At 39.1% G+C, this 18,581-nt stretch overlaps 2 protein-coding genes across 2 annotated transcripts in view; one reads left to right on the top strand and one right to left on the bottom strand.

The window, feature by feature from the left end:
• The first annotated feature begins 393 nt into the window (after positions 1-393).
• LOC125230223 (ribosome biogenesis protein WDR12 homolog) lies at positions 394-13,967 on the top strand. The gene is made up of 9 exons (XM_048135312.1): positions 394-562; positions 641-937; positions 1,431-1,571; positions 2,260-2,435; positions 2,709-2,785; positions 3,046-3,190; positions 4,546-4,647; positions 11,929-12,058; positions 12,847-13,967. Exons 1-9 carry the CDS (start codon positions 504-506, stop codon positions 12,986-12,988), a joined length of 1,269 nt encoding a protein of 422 aa, XP_047991269.1. The 5' UTR covers positions 394-503; the 3' UTR covers positions 12,989-13,967.
• Positions 13,964-18,581, bottom strand: part of LOC125230221 (protein alan shepard) — a 171,160-nt gene continuing 166,542 nt past the window's right edge. Inside the window, 1 exon segment of the mRNA XM_048135310.1 lies at positions 13,964-18,526. Coding sequence (XP_047991267.1) covers positions 18,395-18,526 — 132 coding nt within the window. The 3' untranslated portion in view covers positions 13,964-18,394.

The following is an 18,581-nucleotide window of genomic DNA, read 5'->3' as shown; positions in this document are numbered from 1 at the left end:
TACTATTTGAGGTATATTAATAACCTAAATTTATAAAAATCTACGATCTTGGCCAAAACTAAAATGCCAAGTAAACGTCATAAAGTCTATCCGGAATACGTTCTGAAATGTTTTTATGTTGGTAGTAGATCCGTTCGAAATATTGTATACAGTGCTTTAGTGTGGAAAGATCAAGGAAAGATGAAACAATAACATTTTTTTTAGGTTCATTTTAAATTATATAAGATTTATCTATAAAGACTGATAGCATTAATACAAAATTAAATTTTTATTCCTAAAATTCATTTCGTTTTTGCAATAAAAAAGACGTCAAGAAATATACCGCAAGAGGTAATTGAACAGATCCCGCAATTGTCAATGTCAAATCTGTCAAACGAAAGGCGTAGCTTGCGCTGTGTCAAATTTAATATTATATTGTTGTTTCAAGCTCTTCGACACGTGCGTGTAAATTGTGTTATTTAGTATATTTATTCGTAACAGTGAAAGCTGAACAAAAAATCACCATGGACGTTGATGCAACGGAGGCTCAGTTGCAAGTACGATTCGTCACTAAACAAGAACAGTAAGTACACATGTTTGACAATATTGCCGGTGTGGTAGCTTCATTAGTTCCATGTGTATATCATATCCTGTGTTTCAGATATGCAGTTCCCGACAGTCCCTACGCCATACAAAGCAATGTGCAACCTGCAGACCTCAACACATTGGTCAATGCCCTGCTCAAGGAGGCTGACAGCTCAGCAAAGAGAGTTGAATTCGATTTCTTAGTGTGCGGGGAACTGTTGTGCTCGCCTCTTGGCGACCATCTTCAAGAGAAGGGTGTTTCTACCGAACAGACTTTGGAAGTTGAGTATTTGGAGAGGTTCCCGGCACCAAGCCCACAGGATTGTTTGATGCATGATGACTGGGTTTCTGCAGTACAGGCTCATGGAAACTGGTAAGTTGTGTGTGACATTTGAATGCAGCTTTAAAGTTGTTTTGTGAAAACACTGTTAATTGTTAGTTTGCAAAAAAAAGTGTTTTACTAAGTAATAGACAATGAGCGGCACTAAGAGGTAATTGAAGCACAAAGCAGCACCATCTGTAATTCTGTAGAGACATGAACTTTCCTGGCAGGCAAGCATGGCCGCGCGATAAATGATAAAACATCACGCCATCCCTATCACACTACTTGTAAGTGCGATAGGGACAACCTTATGTTTTATTGTTTATTGCGTGACCATGCTTATACGCCTGGATGTTTAAGCTTTACTTTAGGCATATATTATCTACATTGCCATGGCTGTTTCTTTGCAAGTAGGCTTATTATATGCAACTCAACTTAATTATATTTGCACTAAAGTTAGCTCAGTCTGTATTTTAATACAATACCAAACTAGGAGAATAACCTCAGAACTATACTCATCAGGAATCTATGTTTGACATTCCAGGATCCTGTCAGGCAGCTATGACAACAGTCTGCATATCTGGACGACCAAGGGGCAGCACAAACTCGCTATACCAGGCCACACATCTCCCATTAAAGCTGTCTCTTGGGTGTCAGTCAATGGTGATCAAGCAGTTTTTGCTAGGTAAGAAACATTAAAGTGAGTTACTTTTCATGCACTATACAGCGACGTCTTTGCCTTTGGCTAGTCTGTGGCCAAGAGTAAGCCCATTAATAAAAAAAAAAAAAAAGATAAGTGACCAAATGTAAGGAATAAAATTATGAGGTGAGAATTCATTCATCATCATCATCGTAAAAGGCGACTATGGGATATGGGTTAAATTGTGGCGTAGGCGAGAGGCTGGCAACCTGTCACTGCAATGTCACAGTTTCGTTTTCTTTCAACCCCTTATTTGCCAAGAGTGGCACTGAAGCTTTATTAGTTTCATGTGCTCTGCCTACCCCTTTTTGGGATACAGGCGTGATTGTATGTATGTATGTATGTAATTCATTTATTTGGTAACATTACTTTTATTTTATCTTAATCTTTATATAGTCTTTGGACAAAGAAACTACAACTATACACATGGTGGACTTGCCATATGGCATTCTCTACCAGTCAACTTTCGGACAAATCAGTATCAGTGTCATGTATTATTTTATATTTCAGCAATCCATGTTATAATTTCATTTCATGGATTACGGTTTCATAAATTGAATATTTTTCAAATATAATTATTTACTGCACATACTGCTAGGCCTGAAAATAACCGAAGGGTAAAAATATGTAGGGATTGTTCATACATATAACTTCATGTCAATATTACTTCCAGTGGTTCCCACGACCAATCTGCCATGCTCTGGGTATGGAATGTTTCCAACAACTCTGTGGACTGTGTGGTGACGTGCCGAGGACACGAGAAAGGAGTGGAGAGCCTGTCGGTGTCTGCTGATGCTTCAAAACTGGCTACTGGCAGCTGGGACACTAATATATGCTTGTGGAGTGCTAGTGAGTAGATGTTTATAGTTTTTGTACTATTTCTTCTACTATATTTCTTATTTACATCATATAATACTATGTACTTTTAGAATGGTTATGTACTGTTCAGTATAAGTGTCATATTCTATATTTTCTTTTTGATTGCAATAAATACCTTTTCTTTCTTTCTTTCTTTCAAAGTTTAACCTCTACATATTACACATAAAAAAGGTTAAACTCCCTTATTTAATTGACTTAATTGTGGTAGTAATGTTTTTTCTAAAACTTATTAAATTTATTTAGGTCTTTCTGATGAAGATAATGTACCAGCAAAGAAGAGAAGCAAGTCTGACCGAGGACAAGATCATGGAAACACTAGGGTGAGTTGACAACTGATTTGATTCCTTCTACATAGAACAGACAGAGCTCTCCGAAACCGATCATACTTTGACAATGTTACCTACTTATCATGTTGTCTGACCATCCCTAACAAATGGTTCATTATTTTTTTCTCTCTAAACTGTGCGTTAGTTAATAAGTTCATTAAAAAGCTCAGCTACCCTAACGCGTCAAAATTATTGAGTAATTATGACCCGTAAAAAATTCTGGTTTTGTTTTATATCCTTCTTTTGTTTCTTAGGAACCACTGGCAACATTAAAAGGTCACCGTGAAGCAGTGTCCGGCGTGCAATGGATGGACTACAACACTGTGCTTTCCAGTGGCTGGGATCATCTGCTCAAGATCTGGGATTGCGAGCTCAATGGCATAAAACAGGAAATTGCTGGTAATTTTACTTGTTTCAAGATAAGGAATTGCTATTTTTCCACTTGTATCATCACCAGTATGACCACTCCCTGCTTCCCGTTGAAAGTACTGCCCACCCGCTCTCGGTTACCTCACAGTTACCGCCTGTCAAGAACGCGACCAGTCGACCTGTCATATCTCACTCATACAAGCATGGTACGCGTTCGCCTATACGAGCTTAGACTGCGTTAGAACGCGCTTCTTTCGTATATTTGATCGCCATTGTCTGAGGTGTGCTTGTATTGTGTACTAATTCTGTTACAGAGACAAAAAGTGTTAGTGTTTAGTAAAACATCCCACTTTGTTGTTAACCATAGAGATTTGCTTGTATCTTCAATATCTTCGTATGAATAAACTCACACAGCGTCTTTATAGCAAACGACAAAATTGGACGCTTTACTCGCTCACAAATATGGACAGAACTAGACTCGTATCTACACATCCTAGCGACTGTGCCAATGTTACATGAATAAAAGATCGAGACCCGCAGCAGACTAGTTTATTTCAAAATTTACAACTATACTGATACTGACGCACTTATGAGTCTACCCTGCGTAACACTATTGTCTCTTTAGTATCTGGCAGATATTCGTATAGGACTTTAAAGTCGCCGTCAATAGAATTTGTGAACAATGTAAACAAATCTTGTAGTCAAAATGTCTTTAATTTCCATTCTAACTCATCAGACACTATACTTGCTAAATCCATGTGTTATTTAATCAGTTCATATCACATTATGATCCTCAACCTTTTAAATAATAAAATTGTGATATTGCTTGAAGTTATTGATATTTTAAATAAAATGCGTTTGATAATTTACATTATTGACAAGTTTGTTTCTTTTCAATTTTGTGTAGATTAATTGACAGAGTAATGGTAAATTTTTTGAATATTTTAACTAGCTTTATTAATAGTCAGTCAGCTTTTGTAAAATCACCGATGCTTGAATATTGATATTTCATATAAACAATTTCATTTTAAACTACTTCACAGATGTCATATAAACCATAGATCAAGCGAACGTATCTACTTAGCGTGTCAAATGAACTCAGTGAAATCCACTGAGTTGTCCGTCTTTAATCGCAGCTTGCAGCTTTCGGGCGTCAATTTTTGTAAGTTGAAGTCAACAAAAACATTAAAAATGCCTCGTTAGTCGTTACATGATATTTAATTGCAACAACATAAAACTTATCAACACTCAAGGGCCTGAGACATATTTAAAATCACGGGCAAGTAACAACTTCAGTACAAAATCTGACACGCTCGGCCGCCATACAAATAAATGAACTCGTTTCTTCTATCTAAATCTAATTCTGTGGACTACTTATATTTCAGGCAACAAGGCATTCTTCGACGTGGATTGGTCTCCGCTCAGCAACGCCATGATAACAGCCTCTGCAGACAGACACGTTCGTCTGTACGATCCAAGATCTCAAGGTAAGATTGTATTTTTCCCATTTGTTTTTTTTTTCTTAATAAAATCTGTATTAGTAACTTTATTTTGTTTTGTGTATGTAAATTAAATGTCATAAGGAACTACAATATTGTCTTAGGGATTTTTTTGGACAGTCACTGGTCAATAATAATGCATGGATATTTTGTGCCCATGTATTGATAATTTTGATCGCAATAAAACAAGCAACTCTAATAGGCAACTTGACTGTATTTAAAATAATAGTACATTTCGTTATAAGTGCGAGAAGTATGTCATTACGCTACGAGTCCCGAGACATGCAAATCTCGGGACGAGTGAAGAACGTCACTTAATTCGATTTCATATTAATTCCATATCAGCAAGTCGTTCAAAATCGTTTTGAAAGTTCTTAAAAAGAAGCTGATTTGACTAGGAGGAAAGTAGCCCATTTATTAGTGCGACAGCCTCGTTTCGTTCGATTTATCGATTGACATCTTGTCATGTCTATGCAGCCAGGCATAAGTATATTGAACACTATTTTATATATGTTCAACTTGCGTATGAATATCGGTTTTTTAAAGAAACAACACTATTTTGTCTTTAGCTTCCGGTGTGTTTAGCCCGGCACTAATCATTTCCGGTAGCCATTACCTCACATTCTTTTCGCTCTCGATCTAACTTGCGAACGCGTCGCTGCATTAAAATTGCCATTTATTGCTAATTAAATAGTTAAAGTCACATTTTCCCAACAATTATCGTTAAATTAAGTTTAAACTCAGTGCTAGTCACATTATCAAAGTGGACAGGAAGAAAGCTCTGCTCCAAGAACAGTTCTGGGCTCGAGGAGACGGTAAGCCGGGCCCGCACGTGCGCCTTGCATACCAAGGCTGATGGTAAGCGAGCTGAAACCAACCCACTGGAACCTCATGCTAAAAGGTATGTGACATATGCACTGTTTTTTCCCCAGTAAGTTTTTGTTTAAAGCATTAAATTTCGAATTATCTTTGTCAATTTCGTCTTAAAGATATTTTATTAAATTACAGTCCGCTCAATTAGTTCATCATTAAACATTTGTTCCTTCGGCCGGATCCGTTGAAAAGTTACCTATTTTTAGTAAAATATCAAATTTGTCGTGTCGTAATATTTTTTCTAATAAATTGGTGGGTAAAACTTTTAATTCTCGATTCGGTTAATGGCTGACCGGAAGTGTGACTTTTATAGTAGAATTTAGGTTGGTAGCAGTGTGACAGTTCGTTCAATCCGCTCATCTCGTTCGGTCTTAGTCTATGCTTTGGTGTATGGCAACAATTCGGTTGTCATCTCATCTGTCATTGTCAAAGTCAACAAGTTAATTTTATTGAGTAACGTAAACTGTTTATTTATATTTTCGTTCTCGTTTTTCGATAAATCAACAGTGATTATTACGTGAAAAATGTCGGACATTGATGTGAGCAATAGAGACGTTGACATGGATAGGGTTGAACGCAATTACGCGGTTATGCGGTTAGAGTTAATCTTTGATTGTATAGATTTAGAGGGTTATGTCGCGGCCGACTTAAACCCAATAGTTGAAGACTTTCATCGTGCCCAAAAGGCTATAATGAAGAAAACAAAGGATGTAAATACGGAGTTCTCGGTTACTGTCGATTTTGAACAAAAAGTAAAGTCAATCTTGACAAGGTTAAGGAAAGCTGAGCCTGTCATTACAAGCAAACATGAAACTGTTGACAAACATGATAGTAGTGATAATAATTCAGCGAAGTTACCTAAAATTGTTGTGAAACCATTTGATGGCTCCTTGCACAATTGGTTGTCATTTAAGGAACTCTTTGATTCCTTAATTCATAAAAGGAATATTTCGAACATTGAAAAGCTGCATTATCTTATGACATCGTGTCAAGGTAAGGCTTTAGATTTGATTAAGAATTACCCAATTTCGGACAACAGTTACATGGATGCTTACAATGCTTTAAACAAGTTTTACAATAGAAAACGGCAAATTGCCTTTGGGTACTATGAAAAGATTTTACTTTTGAACAGGTGAAGACCAAGTCTTCAACTGAACTAGATAAAGTTAACCGTGTTTTTAGAGAAACATTACAAGTGTTAGAAAGGTTCGACTTACCCGATAAAAACTTTATGTTATTTCATCTGTTGTGGGGAAAATTGGACAAGGCGACTCGGGAGGCCTTCCTCCTCGAGTTCAATTCCAATGAAATTCCAAAGTTTGAATTGCTACAAGAGTTTGTTGAAAAACAAGTCCGCGCTCTGGAAGTAACGGAGGTTAAGCCCGTAACAAGTGCCATTAAAGGTAAAGGCAAGGTAACACTAGTTGCCACACAACAAAATATATGTGTTTTCTGTACTGAACTGCATAACTTAGAAAATTGTAAAAAATTTAAAGTTTTAGACACTTCGGAGCGGTTCAAGGTGGTGAAAAACAAGGGCTTGTGTGTTTGTTGTTTCTCCAAAACTCATAAAGTTAAACAATGTCGATCGGATTGTCGGTGCAGTATATGCGGTTGTTCCCACAACACTTTATTACACTTTGGAAAAGGGAACCGGCTTCGCCAGAGGCTGAACCAGCACCTCAGCCAACGGTGAGCGGTTTAAATAGCAAAGTGACTTTGACGTCGGTCCAAAGTAATGGATTAGTTTTATTTGCTACTGCTCGGGTAGCTGTTCGGGATAGTTCAGGTAATTATCAAATAGCTCGTGCTCTTTTGGACGGTGCTAGTGGTGTCAATTTTATTTCCCATGACTGTGCTCGAAGATTAGGTTTACAGGTAGATGATACTAGCGAGCCAATTACTGGAATTGGACTATCTGAAGTTGCACCTAAGGGTATGTTATCATGCTCTGTTAAACCTATTGGATCAGAAATGGTTAATTTTGACTTCCAAGCGTCAGTGCTTCCAGTTATCTGTCCGGAGCAACCATACTATAGAGTCAATACATCGGAATGGCATCACATTCAAGGTCTACCTCTCGCTGACCCTGACTTTGCGAAGCCGGGCCCAATAGATTTACTTTTAAATGCAGAGATCTTTGCATCTTCCATTTTAAGTGGTAAGAAGGAGGGCCGGAAGGGGCAGTCAAAGGCTTTGGAGACTGTTTTCGGATGGGTTCTGATGGGTGACTGTTATGCCTCTCGTACACAATCTTTCACTAATTGTCGGAAAGATTGTTTTTTCGTGTCGAATGCTTCACAATCAAACTTGTCGCTGTCGTTGGATGATTCTCTTAAAAGGTTCTGGGAACTAGAAAATATTTGTGGTCCGAGTAAACCTATCTTGTCGAAAGAGGATCAACTATGTGAAGATAACTTCCGTGCAAATTATTGTCGCACGAGTGAAGGCCGGTTCGAGGTACCTCTACCTTTCGTCGATCCTTCGAACAAGCCTACCTTTTCGCACACTTGTGAAATTGCAATGCGGAGATTTTTTTCGTTGGAACGCAAGCTTACAAAGCATGCGGATTTTCGTAAAGCTTATGCCTCCTTTATGGAAGAGTATGAGGTCAGTGGTCATATGGAGCAGGTTGCGCCGCCTGTCTCTAGTGTCGGGAATTTTAATTACATCCCACATCATGGTATTTTGCGCCCAGAATCTGTCAGTACACCTCTGAGAGCCGTTTTTGACGCAAGTTGTCGTGACAGCAATGGGATTTCGCTTAATGATACACTACTAGCTGGACCTAAGTTACAAACTAATATTTTTGATGTCCTTACTAGGTTTCGATGGCATAAAATAGTCTTTACGGGTGACATAAAGGCCATGTATCGTCAAATCCTCGTGCCAAACGAGGACGCTGAGTATCAGCGGATATTGTGGCGACCTTCGACTGACGGCCCAGTTAAAGACTATCGTTTGCGGACGGTAACTTATGGTGTGAAATCGGCTCCGTATCAAGCTTTGCGCACAATAGCACAGATAGCGGAGGAGACTGCTGACTCCTATCCTGAAGGGTCACAAGTGCTTGGGAGAGACATTTATGTTGATGATGTCGTGACAGGCGCTGACTCTATTGAGCAAGCTTTAAAAATTAGATCAGATTTATCTGAAATTTTGTCGTCGGGTGGGTTCCATTTGAGAAAATGGACCTCCAACCATAAAGGTTTTATCGTTGACCTTCCATCTTCTGAGTTGTATTCGAGTGATTTTAAACATTTTGATGAACTTTCGGATTTGTCCCTTAAAATATTGGGATTGTTATGGCGTCCACAAACAGATTCGTTCCAATTTGAGGTTGCAACACCACGTGATCAGAAATGTACTAAACGTACTATTTTATCGAATATAGCGCGCATATATGACCCGCTAGGATTCTTATGTCCTGTCACGTTTCACGCTAAATATTTAATGCAGGTCTTGTGGTCATCTGGGGTGCAATGGGACGATGATGTTCCAGAAGCAATCACATCAGAATGGATGAAATTTACCGATCAACTTCCGTCGTTGAAATCTGTCGTTATTCCCCGTCGCATCATCCATTCGTTTGTTTCATTACAATTGCATGGATTTTGTGATGCGTCGGAGCGTGGTTACGCTGCTGTCGTCTTCTGTCGTGTCGATGACACACAAGGCTCTACTTTTGTAGAGCTTTGCTGTGCCAAAAGTAAGGTTGCGCCTCTGCGTAAATTATCAATTCCTCGATTGGAACTGCAGGCTGCCGTGTTGTTGGCAGACCTGATGCAGTCAACACAAGAGGCATTAAAACCTCTCTATGTTGTTCAGGAAATATTTGCATGGTCAGACTCGACCGTAACGTTAGCTTGGATCAAGTCGTGCCCTTCACGCTGGAAAACATTTGTTGCAAATCGTGTGAGCCATATCCAGGATCTTGTTGCTCCTGATCGCTGGCGTCACGTCAGTACACACCACAATCCTGCTGATGCAGGATCCAGGGGGTTACTGCCTGAAGATTTGGTAGAGTGTGATATTTGGTGGAAGGGTCCGTCGTGGTTGGTAAAGGAAGAGAAGGATTGGCCTTGCTCACCTTTGCACGATCCAAGCAATGACTGTATTGTAGAGGAACAACGTATTTGTAGCTTACTCGTGACGGCCGATCCTAACTTAATTGATGAAGTCCTTAGCAGGTTCTCCTCGCTTTTCACATTAAAGCGTGTGTTAGCCTACTGTTTCCATTTTTTACGGTCAGCTAAGGATGGAAAAGTTGTCGGATCTCTACAGTCAGCTGAAACCACTGCAGCTCTCATGTTTTTAGTAAAACATGTGCAGCTCACTTCTTTCAGTGTAGAGATCAATCAATTAAGGGAGGATCGTTTGAACGCATTGCCAAAGGGTTTGCGCAAGCTTTCATTATTCATTGACAGTCAGGGTATTGTCAGGGTGGGCGGTCGCTTGGCAAATTCTCCTATTAAATTTTCTGTCAAACATCCCATTTTATTGCCTCGCTCCCACCGACTCACTATTTTAATAATTGACGAATATCATAAAAGATTTTTACATCCAGGTGCCCAAACTTTACAAAATTTACTTGCGCAAACGTTTTGGATTTTGTCGCCAAAGCGAGCAATTCAGGCAGTGATTGGAGGCTGCGTGAAATGCTTTCGTGCCAATCCCTCTGCGGCATCTCCGCCGCTTATGGGAAATTTGCCTACTTTTCGCGTCTCGCAAATTAAACCTTTTTCGAGTGTCGCCATTGATTATGGAGGACCATTTGATATCGCTTTCGGTCGTGGCCGTGGTGCGAAAACGTACAAAGGTTACATCTGTGTTTTTGTATGTACTAGTACCAAAGCCATTCACATAGAGCTTGCTTCAGAGTTGTCGACAGAAGCTTTCCTTTGTGTTCTTAAACGGTTTGTCGCTCGTCGTGGTCGATGCAGTAACATTGTCTCTGACCAGGGTAGGAATTTTGTGGGCGCTAGTAACTATCTTGGTTCACTCATGAAAGGTGCTGCTGATGCCCAAGAAATTAAATTCTCGTTTAACCCTCCGGGTACGCCTCATTTTAACGGATTAGCTGAAGCCGGGATACGCTCGGTTAAGACTCACCTCGCACGGGTTGTAGGTAATCAAAGGTTAACCTTCGAGGAATTTTATACAATTCTGACTCAGATTGAGTCTATGCTCAACTCTCGTCCATTGACACCTCTTAGCTCGGATCCTAGTGATCTCTCAGCCTTAACTCCAGGCCATTTTTTAACTCTGGAACCGTTGTCGATTGTCCCAGAGGAAAATCTTGTAGATAAAAAAGTAAGTGTCTGTAATCGTTGGAAAATGATACAGAAAATGCATCAAGACTTCTGGCGTAGATGGCACGCTGAGTACGTCCATACTCTACAACAGAGGACGAAATGGAATAAAATAAATACAAACATTGTCGTGGGTTCCTTGGTCTTGTTGATTAACGAACAGACAAGCCCTTTAAAATGGCCCCTTGGGCGCATCGTTGCTCTACATCCCGGAGTTGACGGTGTCTGTAGAGTGGTCACAATTCAAACTGCTACTGGTCAGTACAGAAGACCAGTTGTGAAGCTGTGTCGTTTACCACTTTCAAATTAACTTTCGTCGTTCTAGTATTATCACTTAGTTTAACATTATAGTTTTTAAGTAGTTTGTCGAACTCTAGCACTATTTGTAGAGTAAATATTGCATATTTAGGTGAGCGGTATGTTCAACTTTCGTATGAATATCGGTTTTTTAAAGAAACAACACTATTTTGTCTTTAGCTTCCGGTGTGTTTAGCCCGGCACTAATCATTTCCGGTAGCCATTACCTCACATTCTTTTCGCTCTCGATCTAACTTGCGAACGCGTCGCTGCATTAAAATTGCCATTTATTGCTAATTAAATAGTTAAAGTCACATTTTCCCAACAATTATCGTTAAATTAAGTTTAAACTCAGTGCTAGTCACATTATCAAAGTGGACAGGAAGAAAGCTCTGCTCCAAGAACAGTTCTGGGCTCGAGGAGACGGTAAGCCGGGCCCGCACGTGCGCCTTGCATACCAAGGCTGATGGTAAGCGAGCTGAAACCAACCCACTGGAACCTCATGCTAAAAGGTATGTGACATATGCACTGTTTTTTCCCCAGTAAGTTTTTGTTTAAAGCATTAAATTTCGAATTATCTTTGTCAATTTCGTCTTAAAGATATTTTATTAAATTACAGTCCGCTCAATTAGTTCATCATTAAACAATATATTACTGTTCAATATGATTAACACTGCGGTGAGCGTAATGCGGGCTTTCGCATTTGGAGGGTCGCAGTCGTCGCAGAGATAAGGAGAAAATTTGCCTTAACCAGATACTTCATGTGCAAAATGTCTATTCTTTTCAGAAAGCATAGTAAAGACGACGTTCACATCGCACACGGGTTGGGTGCAGTCAGTGCGCTGGTCCAAGACTCGGGACACACTGTTTTTGAGCGCTGGCTGCGACGGACAAGTCAAACTGTGGGAGACTAGGAGGTTAGTTATTCCCCACTTTATAGCAATACTAGATTTTGCCATTGCTTCGCTCGCGTTAGAAAGAGACAAAAAGTAGCCTATGTCACTCTCCATACCTTCAACTATCGCTACCTAAAAAAACACGTCAATTCGTCGCTCCGTTTTGCCGTGAAAGACGGACAAACAAACAGACACACACACTTTCCCATTTATAATATTAGTATGGATTGACAATAGACATAAGAGGGTTAGTTATTCCCCACTGTAATATTGACAATAGACAAGAGTCGAAGACATTTTTTTAATACCGCATGGTGGCAAACAAGCATATGGCTCACCTGATGGTAAGCAGTCACCGTAGCCTATGGGCGCTTGCAACTCCAGAGGTGAGAAGACAGATTTAGGTTTCAGGAAAGTCTGTTATTCTGATCTTTATCACAAACTCAATTGTGTCGATTTTTACGCGTTTTTTTGGAGGCATATACAAAGTGCTTACAACGAAGTAGAGTTGTAAAAAGTTACCGGATATATCTAAATCACGTTTCTTTTTATTCCGTTTGTCATTGTTTTGTATAAAATTCACTATTATTTTGTATGCCACATAGATGTGACATTTTACAACGTTGTGTCCCATGTCCAACTTACCATTTTACATAGACAATTACAATTTTTTACCAATGTATAGACATACATGTTCTAAATGAAACTTTCCATCTGTATCGTATTGGTCTGCACCGGCACAAGTTTTACCTATGTCCTTACGCCATTTTTTGAAGTATAAATTTACTAATCGTAAGTTAATATTTCAGCCCCCGCACCCCACTGTACGACCTGAGCGGGCACGAAGACAAAGTCCTGTGTTGCGATTGGTCCGTGCCGTCTCTGCTCGTCAGCGGCTCCTGTGATAACACACTCAGGATATTCAAGGCCAAGAACGCTCTGCCAGCGTAAACTAGTAATGTTACAAGAGTACACTCAAAAAGGTAAGGACTCTTTCAACGTCAAGGATAAGGGGTCGATTGCAATAACAGCTGTCACCGTTATTTACGAAATGATTATTATTATTAATTTATGAGTATTTTCATGACGCTGACAGTGACCAGTACGTCAAGTATTTGGTATAATCTGCCCTTAGTCCCAGTGTAGTATCGATTCGTTAGCAAGCATTACGTCATCATAATGTTTAATATTATTTTGACAATGTTATTCAAAGTAATTCGTCGATTATAGGGAACTAAAAGCAAAGTCATCTTGTAAAAAATATGATATTTCGCTTGCCGACATGTTGATAGGATTTGATATTGGTTCTGCGTAACATAACTTGGCACAGTTTATGGTTTTAATTCTTAAATGGAATCTTACTAAGTCGGACGCGATATAAAGTCCGTGCGTTTCAAAGGGTTAATAAACGCATTTTGATTAGCAAGTTCTAATATAAACAAACTATCGGGACATGCCGTAAGTTCTGTGTATACATAGCTTAACTAAAAGATCTGATGTCGGCCAGATCGAAGGCGTGATATATATGGCGTTGAAAGGGTTGACATTATCCAATTTATTATTTTCAAAGCATTTGATTCTTAAAATTTTGAGTGTACTCTTAAATTAGCAATAGAAAATATTAAATTAATTCATTATAATTAACTCCGTGGCATCACTTTCAAACGGGACTGCTGTAATTCCACATAGATACTGTATGTTTGTCAGAATAAATGACTTTCCGATTTTTTCCGCAACCCAAACTGGGTTAGGCATGTATCTTACTCGTAATTTTCATAATTCCATGTTCACGGTGTTCATAATCTAAGTTAGGATAATGTTTGTCGACAAACAATATTGTCCACTTTTTTATTATGTCTGTGGATCTTCGACTGCAATGTTAGTAGGGTGGGGCGTGTCAGAGCGTAATAAAATAAAATGATGAACTAAATTTGGTTTCGCTTGTTTTATTCAATCACTTGCTCTTACAAAATATGTTCAATGCAAAGGAACATGACTTGTCACAATAAAACATGCTTCTTAGTACCATTTTGTTTTATTTATATATTATTTTAGTTTCCATTCAGCATAACTATAAATAATGCGGGTCACATAAAATGCTCATAGCACAATATAGAAACTTGCAAACACTTTGTAACAAAATAGATACATAACTTTCCTCTGTCTTTTCTCTGAGAGAAATGCTTACTATTATCATAGTTATGCCAAACCTCACGTCATAACACAACGAAGCAACATGTTCCTTAAAAATATTCTTTCTTACCAACAATTTCATTTCTTTTTTTTTACATTTTATGAAGTTTTATTTCGCTTTTCGTATTTCTAGACTACCTAACTAAATTTTTAACTAAACTATGCTACTGTCTAGACTAGTCTGCCGGGTAGAACACCACACTATAATAATACACATTGGACAAATACATTCGTATCGACACTTCAGACAGATTTTTTTGATTAACTTTTCTTTCTTTACACTTAGTCAACTACATAACAAAAGAGGTGAAAGCAAACGTTGTGGAACGGAAACTTAGCCGACGGTCGCTAGTGTCCGAGACTTACGCTACGGCGCGCGCGGCGGGCGCCGCTTCAGTCCATTCAAATTAAATTATAAACTAACAAAGGAAACTACCCTAGAGGGGCGCCGCCCGCGCACGCTTCATATTAAGCTACGGCTCTATGCTATCTATCTTAGCGTCGAAACATTTTTTGCTATTCTATCTATCTATAGTTAAGCCTAGACCTACAACTAGCCCTCTGTCGCCCTCTACCCCCCACTAGTCGCGCTCTCTTACATTAACACTTACCTTAAGAACATTTACTTACACGAGCTAAGAGTTCGATCTATTCACCGACATGGTATTTCTTCAAGTTTTGGTTTATTAATTGGTTCCCCAATACCTAACATCGTTTGTGCTCTTTTGTTCTGATAGTTCTCTGCCTATTCATAACAAATGATCCGCAATCTGCAATACACCTTAAGTAAAGTACTTATCATATCACACATGTCAGAATGTTGAAGTGAGTTAACTAGGAACATCTACGATTTCATCCTCGAGTTCGATTTTACTCCATGTGTGGAAATGCAACGATTAGACAGCCACATTATCTTTTATTAGCCTTTATTACAAACTTTTAAACGTCTTCTTTACATTAAGTCTACGTTTATGATTACGGTAAGTTCTCTATTACCTGTAAAAATATTGTGTAAAGCACAGTGACGCCACTGCAGTATGTCTCTGAACATTATTACTTTAAAGGAAGCTGAAGGCACTACCATCAAATTAAGTTATTGCTTCAATGGAAGGAAAGCATTAGAAAAATAATTTCACGCTAAAATATTCTATATATCGACGACGGGTAGCTCACAAAGGTTCTTGCCGCTATGTCATATAAAAGTAAGGGGAGTGGATCTACTCTAATAGTTTATACTTTTTATCGGGGAGACATCGTGGAATGAAAGTAAACCCTATATCTAGCACAGGAAAACAACCTTACGCACATTACACACCTAATTCGAAACGACCACGGTGCACGAAAATGATAATAAAATCAGACGAATCGAGTCGGGTTATATCATATACGTTGACATCAATTTTAAATGCAAAGTTTAGCGGAAATACCTATCGGAAGACTGCAATTACAGGAAGCCACAGTGTACGCCAACACTAAACAACCCAATACACGCAACATCTACTTAACTAAGTACCACGACTCGCACGGTACTACATTGCACTTTATGGTTATTCAAATTTCACAAGAAGTAAAGGCGGTTTCTTAGTCAGTTCCATTAATTTGGCTCGATCAGAAATTATATGCACATAACGCTGATCTACGGAGTATTATGGTTGAATGTAACACTAATAAAAATCTCACTTTCCGTTAGCCTTGTGATGTGAGTAGAGTTGTACGAACCGATCTGAGGCGTGAGTGAGGCAGTCGGCCGAGCAGCGGCCGCCGTCGCGGCGGGGACGTTCAGCCGTTACGTTACAGAAACCAGGAAACCGAACAGATACAGATCTACTTATTCCTTCAAAATCTACAAAGTTCATTCAAAACCTGCTGCCAGCTAGTCTCTCTGTTCCTGTATTGTTTATCAAAAGTCGGAGATACAGGTTTTGAATAAAGAGGTCACGCTTAATCGTCTGTTAAAATACAGTTAATATATCAAACATTTAACTAGTCTTCAGTCCCTGAGTTGTATAAATATTTTCCTACTTCTTACTCGACTTTAATGATTTGTATACGTTGGTTCTGATGAAACTCTTGACGTGCCAAAATAGAATTAAACAGTTGCGATATAGTAGGCTTTTACTCGTACCCATCAACAATGTATATACATATCCATGTATAATTTATATATATTCAATATAAAAATATCAAATTTCATATAAAGTCATAAAGTGTACCCAAAACCTACGTGATGGTACAAAAAGTGTTCGTTTACACCAAAACGATGTTTATACTTTGGATTTCAAATCCGATACATTTTATAATGTGGAAATCAATCGTGGAATTTAGTCTGGAGTTCTCTACTGGAATGTGCCGACCGCCTACAAAAGAACAACTACAGTTGACTTAGTACATGATTCTCAAAAAAGGATCACTCTATCACGTATTCGAACATGAGTTTCCGACGACGTACAAAAATGTGTATAGACGCGTAAAATGTATATATAGTCTACATACAACTGCTTATTGCTAGTTCTCGACCGCGGCTGCGAGCGCGCCCGCCCCGCGGCCGGCCAGCGCATCAGCACGCGCGAGTACCGTACATATAAATTAATTCAGTCTGTTCTGGGTTTGGCAACGACGTCGTATTTGAAAAGTACGTATTTTGAATTAATATAGTTAGATATCTTTTATACTTACTATTGTCTACGGCGAGAAATCAAGAATGAAAAACTAAGCACACCTTACATTGCTTATGATAAAAGGCGAAAGTACACACCTAGTTGTGGCGTAGTGAACGTTGTGGTGATTAGAAACGGGTAGGTAAGAGTGGGATGGTCGTCGTGCCATCCTTGTCGAGGGTTTGCCGAGATCGAGAGGCACATAGTTTCATTAGCGTCTACTTATTACATTCTCATATAACACAAACATTAATCTTTAAAGTTAGGTAAGTATTGCGATCCTTGGAAGACTGCACCGGTATATGAATGTTTTAAGGTACATAATACTGTATAAAGGCAGGAATAGTGCCACTTTCAAAATAAAATATTAAAGCACCATGCCAAACACATTAATAACTGTCGAAAATTTTGATAGAGCAAATCTACCAAGCGATTAAGATAAATATTATTCATGGAATTATATAAAGAATCTTTGAATGAATAACACAGAACGGAATAAAACAAGCAGAGACTAATAAAAGCCCCCGCAAGCGTTTGCTCTATCACAATTTCGCCTCAAGCCACCGTCCCGCTGTCCAACTACGTCTTGACATCATAAACGTTTTTTTTTCAACTGTATTTTAAAAATACTTAGCTTGGAAGATTCTAAATCTTCGGCATTATTATCGTACAAAACCTATTCGGTGTTTCCACCCTTCTTAGCCAATACACACATAACTTTCTTTAACAATGGTACTCTTTACAATACACCGTCCGTAGACGTACTAACATTTTGATTCCACATGATATGACCTTTTTTTCCTCCTCCTGTCCAACTCTCGCAGATATTGCTTCCCTGCCGCTCGCTGTTCACGGCTACATAACTATCCGCTAATCGCAAACAAATAATACCTCCTCGCAGTCACGAAACTCGTCATATACGGATTGCACGGTTCCTTGTGATTCTGATTTACATCCGATTTACAAACAGTCCGGCTATCTTACAAATTCAAATATGACACTGCGTTAAAAATTAGGATTGTGAATAATGCCCGCCCAGAGGACATGTCTAAATTTAAAAAGTTCATGAAATTATACTATGCTAAAATAAATACCTAACTATCTTAAATAATCTTGTCAACATGTTCAAAACCTCCGCCTAAAATCTTAAATTTGAAATTTCATAAAACAATAATAAAATTATAATGTAAAAACACATTTAAAAATTGCTGCTATATCTATACATCAAATCCTCTCGTCGAGCCGTCAAAAGACCTCATCAAAACATCACAGCGAATCGAACGTAGCACGAAGCCGAGAGGACGCCGCTTGACACGGGAGACCGACTCCCGGGTACGAGGCAGGCTTACAACTAGAAAAAGCGCCGGCGACGGGAGTCGCGCGAGCGGAGCTTTCGATGAAGTCTATAACGGCCGCAAATTAAAACTAAAACAAATTAACATTGTAAAAAGTCACAGTTGCTTTGATTTTTGGCTCGTGTACAGCACGGATTGTCAGCATGTCGGGTCTACTTGGGCGGGTAGGGCTGGTAGGCCTCGTCCGGGGACGCCGCCGTCGACGCGTGCTCGCTCTCCATCGGCATCTGGATGATGGGCGGCGTCGGGCCCGCGAAGTACTGGTACGGGTGCGACGCGAAGTACTGAAACACAACACACACGTTAGGCACACTGCTCGCGCGGACACCAGCCAACAGC

Source organism: Leguminivora glycinivorella, chromosome 10 (genome assembly GCF_023078275.1).
Source record: "Leguminivora glycinivorella isolate SPB_JAAS2020 chromosome 10, LegGlyc_1.1, whole genome shotgun sequence".
Classification (NCBI taxonomy): Eukaryota; Metazoa; Arthropoda; class Insecta; order Lepidoptera; family Tortricidae; genus Leguminivora; species Leguminivora glycinivorella.
Note: the sequence above shows the minus strand (reverse complement) of the source record. Positions and strands in the feature narration are given on the sequence as shown.